General features: G+C 31.3%; 1 protein-coding gene across 1 annotated transcript; it reads left to right on the top strand.

Annotated features, from left to right (window-relative positions):
• The first annotated feature begins 5,045 nt into the window (after positions 1-5,045).
• Positions 5,046-6,137, top strand: LOC134702009 (uncharacterized). The gene has a single exon (XM_063563118.1). It carries the CDS (start codon positions 5,046-5,048, stop codon positions 6,135-6,137), a length of 1,092 nt encoding a protein of 363 aa, XP_063419188.1.
• Positions 6,138-9,512: the final 3,375 nt, after the last annotated feature.

The raw sequence follows: 9,512 nt of genomic DNA, 5'->3' as shown, positions 1-9,512 counted from the left end.
CCCTTTTTCTTAAAATTCAAAAAAAGCTTTATTGAATTGTTGAAGTAAATGTGCTCGTGTTAATGTATATATGAAAATGATAATCTCTTTAGATGCACATTGACACTTGAATATTTCAGTCAGTCTCCTTTCAAATTGAAATGCTAGGATTGCGAAATCTTCAATTGAATACTTTTTTTGAAGCTAGATGTCTTACTATATTTATTGAATTAAACTATCGTGCAAACTTTTGTATATAAATTTCTCAGTGGATTATTGTAAACAACTTTTCATACTGTATATTGTATATACTGTTGATTTTCGGACATTATAGACGAATGAATTTGTAAATTCATTATGTACAAACCCACGATGAACTTAGATTGAAATACATCTTGCTTTAACGCTTTTGTAGAAATCTATTATATCAAATAATACACTTTGATCTATGATAATTTACTTTTACAAATTGTGATTTGGAATGAGATTTGTCTCACTGGCACTCATATCACATCTCCGTATATTTATTAAAGCAAAACATAACACATGATACATGGTTTAATATTTCTTAAACATTTTTACTATACGCAAATGCGTTTATAGATATAGGAAAATGTGGTGTGAGTGCCAATGAGACAACTCTCCATCCTAATAACAATAAAAGTAAACCATTATATGTCAATGTACGGCCTTTAACACGGAGCCTTGGCTCACACAAAAAACAAGCTATAAGGGCCCCCAAAATTACTAGTGGAAAACCATTCAAACGGGAAAACAAACGGTCTAATCTGAATAAAAAACGAGAAACGAAATAAAGGCAACAGTAGTATACCGCTGTTCAAAACTAATAAATCCATGGACAAAAAACAAAATCGGGGTAACAAACTAAAACCGAGGGAAACGCATTAAATTTAAGAGGAGAACAACGACACAACACTGAAATGTAACACACACAGAAACGGACCAAACATCATACAAAATCCCACGAGAGTAACAAATATAACATCAAAACCAAGTACATGAATAATGGTCATCTTCCTGACTTGGTACAGGACATTTTTATTTGAAGTTAAGATACTGTTTTGACATAAAAGAAATAAAGCAAATAAATAATATCATACCATATTATTCACGATACGAGTGCAACACTTGACCACCGAACCTTTTTTTTTTATGTCATCGACGTATCGGGGAGTATTACATTTTACAATTGTACGTCTCTACGTACCTCCAAATAAAATAGATGTATTGTCACAAGAAAACTGGCTACGTTTATTTACGATCTTTCTTTGAACACTACTTGGATATTTTTAAAAGTTTATTGGCTTTTTTTAAATTTGTCTGTCTTTGATCTTGTCTTTGACCTTGTCTTTGAGCTTGTCTGTTACTGAAGTTTGTAATTGTATGTCTATGATTTCGTATTAATGACAAATGAAAAAATAATAGCGTAGAATGAAAATCTACCTATGTTATTAAAAATCATGATATCTTTTTTTCTGCACTCAACATGCTTAATGTTCATATGGACCCTTCGGCTTCACTTCCGAGGCTTAGGTAGATACCGTTAAAACCGAAAGTAAATATTTTATCAATCCTTTGTTTATTCCGTTTTTGTTAAGATAGTCACATGTTACTTTAAAAATATTCTGTTTTGTAAATAAATTAATTTGGTTTCAAATGGATATCTTTCTTTCTCTGATTTTTCTTTATGTAATCGATATTCAGGTAAAAATTACTGTTAAGAAAGTGCGAATCGTATCTTCAATAAGATTTGTGTATTGAATCGAATTCATTTATTTGAAGTTAAGATACTGTTTTGAAATAAAAGAAATAAAGCAAACAAATAATATAATACTATACTATTCACGTTCCGAGTGCGACACTTGACCACCGAACTTTTTTTTTTTTTTTTTATGTCATCGACGTATCGGGGAGTATTACATTTTACAATTGTACGTCTCTACGTCCTTGCGTCCAACAAATATTTTCGTTTCACTTATTTTCAGTTTGCATCATCCAAGTGTTAGAGCATCATCAATATTAATTTGTGAAATTTAATGACCCGGCTTCTTTGATATTCTTGTTTTGACAAGTGTCTGAAGGATCGCCGATTCGTACGAAAATAAGAAGAGGTCTGTAAGAAGAAGCGCATATTTCGTTCCCATAGGATTGACGTCAATTTGTTGAACAAGTCTAATTCCAAATAAAATAGATATATTGTCACAAGAAAACTGGCTACCTTTGTTTACGTCTTTCTTTGAACGCTACTTGGATAATTTGAAAAGTTTATTGGCTTTTTTGAAATTTGTCTGTCTTTGACCTTGTATTTGACCTTGTCTTTGACCTTGTATGTTACTGAAGTTTGTAATTGTATGTCCATGATTTCGTATTAATGACAAATGAAAAAATAAGAGCATAGAATGAAAATCTACCTATGTTATTAAAAATAATGATATCTTTTTTTCTGCACTCAACATGCTTAATGTTCATATGGACCCTTCGGCTTCACTTCCAATTTTACTCCGAGTACAGACAAACCTGTGTATCTGGAAAAAGATAAATACAATTAAAATATATAGTTTGTTTTAAAAAATTCAAAACCTAAATGGATTTTGCAGTCCACATGAACCTTGATAAAAAAAATATTGTTAGCTGTCTGTGTCAATAAATCCCTAAGAATATAAAACCGAAAAATATTCCTGTGCAGCCGGCATAATTATATATTGTTATCATCATTACAACTTTTCTATATACACTTCTAGCAATAAATAGTTTGATTTAAATATTGAAACTTCATGTTTCATGATTTAAAATGTATTTAAATTGTGTGTTTATTTTTAACCAGGAAGTGTGCTTATTTTGTTAACAGCGCCACGTAGTGTTTAAAATCATCATACATCACACAGGTGTTTTACTGTTGTCTTCAAGAACCAGAATTACTAGTTAAACAGTAGAACCGTCGTGGTTTTATTCTTAATTAGAAGCTTAACGAAAATTAATCAGGTATGTAATCTAATTTTGTAATATTTTTTTTTATGAACAGCTAAACTAGCTTAGGTAGATACCATTAAAACCGAAAGTAAATATTTTAACAATCCTTTGTTTATTCCGTTTATGTTAAGATAGTCACATGTTACTTTAAAAGTATTCTATTTTGTAAATAAATTAATTTTGTTTCAAATGGATATCTTTCTTTCTCTGATTCTTCTTTATGTAATCGATATTCAGGCAAAAATCACTGTTAAGAAAGTGCGAATCATATCTATGTTAGGAAAGTGCGAATCGTTTAAATGATCGATATCGCTTGTTGTAGGGTATATATTTTACTCTTATAAAATATAGGTAGATTGTAGTTATTAGAAAAGAGGGTCGAAAGATACCAGTGGGACAGTTAAACTTTCAACTGACAACGCCATGACTTAAACAGAGACATAATATCAGACAAATAACAGAACACAATACACATGATACACAAAATAGAAAACTAAAAACAAAGTAACACAAACCCGACCAAACATTTGGGGTGATCTCAGGTGGTCCAAAAAGGTGAGCAAATCCTGCTCAACAATATCAAATGTTCGGAATGTTATACACAATGGTTAGTACCACAATATACAGATATACTTTGATTTGCGTAGTGAATACATTACAATTAGCATTATTAGGAAAACGATCAAATCATTAGAATATGCTTATTGCCAATTTTACTTGGTAAATTATGTCTTTCGTCTATTTTATTCCTTTTCTGTTCTGGTTGAAAGACAATAACAATCAAAACCAAGGAGTAAAGAAAGTCTTACAAAACCAAACGACATTTACATCAACAGTTATAAATAATAAATAAGAAAGAACACGAACTCCAATAAAAAAATGGGAGTGAAATCAGGTGTTCCGGAAGGATAAGCATTTCCTGCACCGTATACGGCACCCGTCGTGTTATTTCTTTGTTCAGTTCGGTAATGATGAAAAGTTATTATGAATGAGGAACATTATCACCCCATATTTATTGGTATTTGTACAATGTAGTTATAAGAAGATGTGGAATGAGTTTTCATTAGGATGATTAGACAACTTTCCATCCAAGTCACAATTTGTAATAGTAAACCATTATAGGTCAATGCACGGTCTTCAACACGGTGACGTGGCTCACACTTAACAGTTAGCACCAAAAGGCCCCTAAAAGGCTAGTTTACCTTGTTTTCAAACATGCAACACTTACATTTATGCATGTTTGAGTTTTTGTGTATTTAATGTCGCAGTTGAATATACTGAAAAACTCAAAATGTGACTATGGATGGTTTGACTCTGGTAGTTTTAGTCATATATCATTTCAAATAATTACAAGTTGCGTTTAAAAAAAAAATGAGATTAAGTTTAAATTCTAGATTGTCAAATGTTAATTGCTTATACTGCTTAGAAAAACTTGTATACAATACAGAACATGAAGAAAAATCTTTTGATTTAAAGTATAATAAAACCACACCTCTCCTTTTTTTAGAAGTTTTCTTATGGCATCGGCTAGTTTATGTGATCCTTGTTCCGAAGCTGACAAGTCTTCAACAGCAACAAAGTATTGCTCTGACTGTGAAGAAAGACTTTGTACAGACTGTGATGAATCACATTGCAGATTCAAAGCCTTCAAATCTCACCAAGTTATCGACCTGACGTCCATCGGATCCAATAAACTGATGCCTGCGATAAAAAACTGCAATGTCCATTCAGAAATGATATTGGATTATTTCTGTATAGACCATGAGATCGTATGCTGTAGAGCCTGCATATCTAATGAACACAGGCTTTGTCAGAACGTACTCCCATTGGAACTTGCCTCGAAGGATGTAAAAAAGTCTGCACTGTTTAACGATGTTATGGAAGACATGACGCATATTATTACAACTTTGAAAGCTTTAGACAATAACAGACAGTCAAACTTACAATCTATGAAGGAATCTAAATCAACAATAACTAAGAAGATCCGAGCAGTGAAATCAAAATTTTTGAAACAAATTGACGATTTGGAGCGTGAATTAACGACCACTTTGTCATCTCTCCAATGAAAACATGAAATGGAAATCAACAAACAAAAGCAAGAAATATCGCAAGTCTTGGTCAATGTTATAGAAAATAAAAACGAGATGGATTTTTTGAGAGATCATGGATCTAAGAATCAGCTCTTTATATTCGTTCGCCAACAAGTAACAAATATTCATAGCGCCGAGGCCAAGATTCAGCAGATAGTATCCGATTCACAAGAATTCAATATAACCTTTGACGAAAAGAAATATGGTAAGCTTGAGTCTTTCGGGTCACTGTCAGAGTATGTCCAACCATGTCAAGTTCAATACAAACCAAAGAAATTTCAACAAGCCCAGATAAAGGCAGAACCAATGAAAAATATTCTAGGGTTTAAGAAGGATACAGTATTAAAATTTAATACTGATGTGGTAAAAAGTATTTTGAGTGTATCAGTGACAGATAATAATAAGCTCCTCATTACTAATACAGCATCATCCGATACCAAACTGTATGTTTACAGAGACTGTAAAGATTATGAGACAGAGATAGAATTTTCCTCCGCACCTTGTTGTGTTGCTGTGATACCTGGTACGGACAGAGCTGTTATTACCCTACCTAACGAGAATTCTATACAATTCATCAATACGACAAAGATGACAAAGGACAACACAGTTAACGTCGGATTTACATGTTATGGTATTACTGCTGGACGTGACAGAATTTACGTTGGTGGTACAGGTGGTACTATCAAAACCTTAGACATCAATGGGACAGTTCTAAAAACGATTCAACAAGGATCTAATAATATTTTCGTCATAGCATACGATGATATTCATGATCATTTGATTGTTAGATGTCATGACAAACTCCTTTGTATCAAAGTAGATGGAACACAAGTATATAGCAAGGACGTCTCAGGTTTAGCAGGAGTAACACGCGACAGGCGTGGTAACATTTACTACGGTTGTTACTATGCCAACAACATACAGAGAATATCATCAGATGGGGAAAACTGTGAAGAAATGCTGAACAAAGACAATGGCATTTACCGTTCGTATGGAATGTGTTTTAATAACGACTTCACGAAACTGTTTGTAATTAATAACGATGGTAAGTCTGTTCGTGTATACAAATGCAAGTAAATGTTTTTATGAAACATGAGTACTTGAATTTATATTATGTAATTTATCGTGTTACTTAAATATACACATATAAAGTGCAAACTTCTTTTTTATATTTTCTGTTTAATTTTCGCTTTTTTATGCGGTTACGAAGAAATAATATTCGGAGAAAAATAAGTAAAGTACAAACAAAGACGAAATAAACAAAAATTAATATAAAGATTGAGAATAAAAGTGGAAAAATAAAAAACAATACAATAAATAGCGTACATAAATAGCACGCATTAGTAAACAATACAAGCAAACAAATGTTAAACAAACATTTACAAAGTCTTCGAAAAAAAGATGAAGAAGCCAAATAGAAATGAACAATTTAAACTCACTTACAAAGAAAAATAAAATACCACAAAAATCAAATAAAAATTGTAGATTCAATATATGAAATGATTCAAATGTTTACACAATTCATCTGCACTCAAAATATTGAAATTGGTACTTTAATTTAGAAACCACATTTATTGTTATGCAGTATCTGTTGTATAGTAGGATAATGTTGGGTGAAAATCTTTATATTGTGTATCGCCATCTTGTTTCATTACGTAATTTGCACTTGGTACTTTTTTGGGGGGTGATTAAGAATACAATATTACAATGTATTTCCTATTTCCTATTTCCTCTTAATACCGCATTTCTATAACGAAACCAACTTTGAGTAGTAATGAATGTTGATCTGCGGCTAACGGATTTTTTTCCCCTCAGGATCTATTTTTAAGTACATTTAGAAGACACATTAGATGAACTTATAAATGGATCAGCCACAGTTTCAAGTACTTATATAATCAGCATGTTCTGATGGAATGACAAGTTCACACAGGATAATCGCAATATATGGGTAATCCGAATAGCGGAAGATGTTTGGAAATTAAATTCAATTCCTGTGTTTGAAACTTAAGGTATAAATTCAAAAAAATTAACCACACACAATGGGAAATCGTGCGTGTACGAGGTAATACTCTCGGATTGTCTGGCGTCAGCTTTGTACCGAAAGATCTATGAATTAATGTGAAAACTATGGTCGCACTCATTTGCACGATAATGGATTAAATTATAATGGTATGTATGCTCTGCAACCTAATCAATCTTTTCCTACCTTATCAGGCCATTATGATACCGTAAACTCTGATGAATATTATAAGTTACATAGTGTGTTAGTGACCTAATATGATATATACAGGGTCAGTAAATTCCATATGGGATGAGAGGTCATTTGCACACTATGTAACGAATTTATCTTACCGACTATCTTTCTTTGTTGAATTTATGCTAAAGCTTTCTTATTTGCTATCATAACACATCTCCTTATTTCTGTATTAAAAATGTTCAGGTGTTCAATTTTAAGAACCTTCTTTAATTGATCTGCACTAAAAAAAACTAATGTAAACGATTAATAACTATGATAAACAACCTTGATATAACAATATAAAACAGAACTTTCAATATTCTAAATAATTAAACAATGCCTAAGTAGCAAATTCACTACTAATCGCGTATTGAAATAAGCCTCGCCTCCCTACTAACCTAATATTGAATATGCACGGTCTCCACGAGGTCGCTTTTAACCAATCATATTCCTAGAAATGTATTTGAGGTAAGATAGTATCCCGGATTGCCAAATTATTCAACACAAGTATCAATTGAAAACACAAAATCACTATCAAATGGACATATGCAAAACGGTATAGATGAAGAAAATTGGTGTTACATATGTGTTAATTTGTGTTTTGCTATTCCTTGTAGTTGTCATTCTCTTGTATCCAACGACATAATTAATGTTATATATTAATTAATATCAAATAAGGTAATTCTACGATCAATCAAATGGTTGCCTATGTGAAATCTGCGTAAGTTTTATTTACAGTTTTTTGTGTGTTTATTTGACAGACAATAACAATCAAAACCAAGGAGTAAACAAAGACTTACAAAACCAAAAGACATTTACATGAACAGATATAAATAATAAATAAGAAACAACACGAACTCCAATAAAACATATGACGTGGTGCTGTACTTAAATATCCCGTCTTTAACATTGAGTTATTGTGCTATTGAAAATGTTTTGTATTCCTGTATTTCATTTTGTTTATGTGCTTTGTTTACATGCCTTTTTTGTTACTTTGTTACTTTTTTGTAATGTTATAGTGATAAAGATTATAACCCAATGTTGAATGCTTTACTCCTATGTTGATATTTTAGCCTATTAAGTCTGTTTTTTTTCACACATTGTTGTCAATATAATATGTATTATCTGCATAAGAATACACCTGTACCCAGTCAGAAATTTTACAGTTGTCATTCATTCATTTGATGCGTTTGAGCTTTTGTTTTTCCCCATTTGATTAGGGTCTTTCTGTTTTAACGTTTGCATTTTCATCGGAGTTCAGTATTTTTGCGATTTCCTTTTTACATGTAAAATTGTAAGATGTCGGCCGATGAATGCCAACACGATCAGTTTGCACATTACATATGATTTATAAAAAAAACATGTCTTACTAAAACAAAATTAATGACGGGTTATATTTTCTATACCTCTGTAGCATATACATATGGGTGTGGTATATACATTTAATGATTTTGAACATCGTCAGTTTGTCAGGTTTTTTTAATTGTTAACAATTTTACAATCGTAAATTGAAAAAAGATAACATCGTATTCACATTGATTGAAAGGAGAATTATTAAAATTATTGAATTATTGAAGTAAATGTGCTCGTGTTAATGTATATATGAAAATGATAATCTCTTTAAATGCACATTGACACTTGAATAATTCAGTCAGTCTCCTTTCAAATTGAAATGCGAGGATTGCGAAATCTTCAATTGAATACTTTTTTTTTGAAGCTAGATGTCTTACTATATTTATTGAATTAAACTATAGTACAAACTTTTGTATATAAATTTCTCAGTGGATTATTGAAAACAACTTTTCATACTGTATATTGTATATACTGTTGATTTTCGGAAAGTAACTATAGAACATTATAGACGAATGAATTTGTAAATCAATTATGTACAAACCCACGATGAACTTAGATTGAAATACACCTTGCTTTAACGCTTTTGTAGAAATCTATTATATCAAATAATACACTTTGATCTATGATAATTTACTTTTACAAATTGTGATTTGGAAAGAGATTTGTCTCACTGGCACTTATATCACATCTCCGTATATTTATTAAAGCAAAACATAACACATGATACATGGTTTAATATTTCTTAAACATTTTTACTTTACGCAAATGCGTTTATAGATATAGGAAAATGTGGTGTGAGTGCCAATGAGACAACTCTCCATCCTAATAACAATAAAAGTAAACCAGTATATGTCAATGTACTG

This window comes from Mytilus trossulus, unplaced genomic scaffold (assembly GCF_036588685.1).
Source record: "Mytilus trossulus isolate FHL-02 unplaced genomic scaffold, PNRI_Mtr1.1.1.hap1 h1tg000373l__unscaffolded, whole genome shotgun sequence".
Classification (NCBI taxonomy): domain Eukaryota; kingdom Metazoa; phylum Mollusca; class Bivalvia; order Mytilida; family Mytilidae; genus Mytilus; species Mytilus trossulus.
The sequence above is the reverse complement of the archived record's forward strand: the minus strand, read 5'-3'. Positions and strand labels throughout refer to the sequence as shown.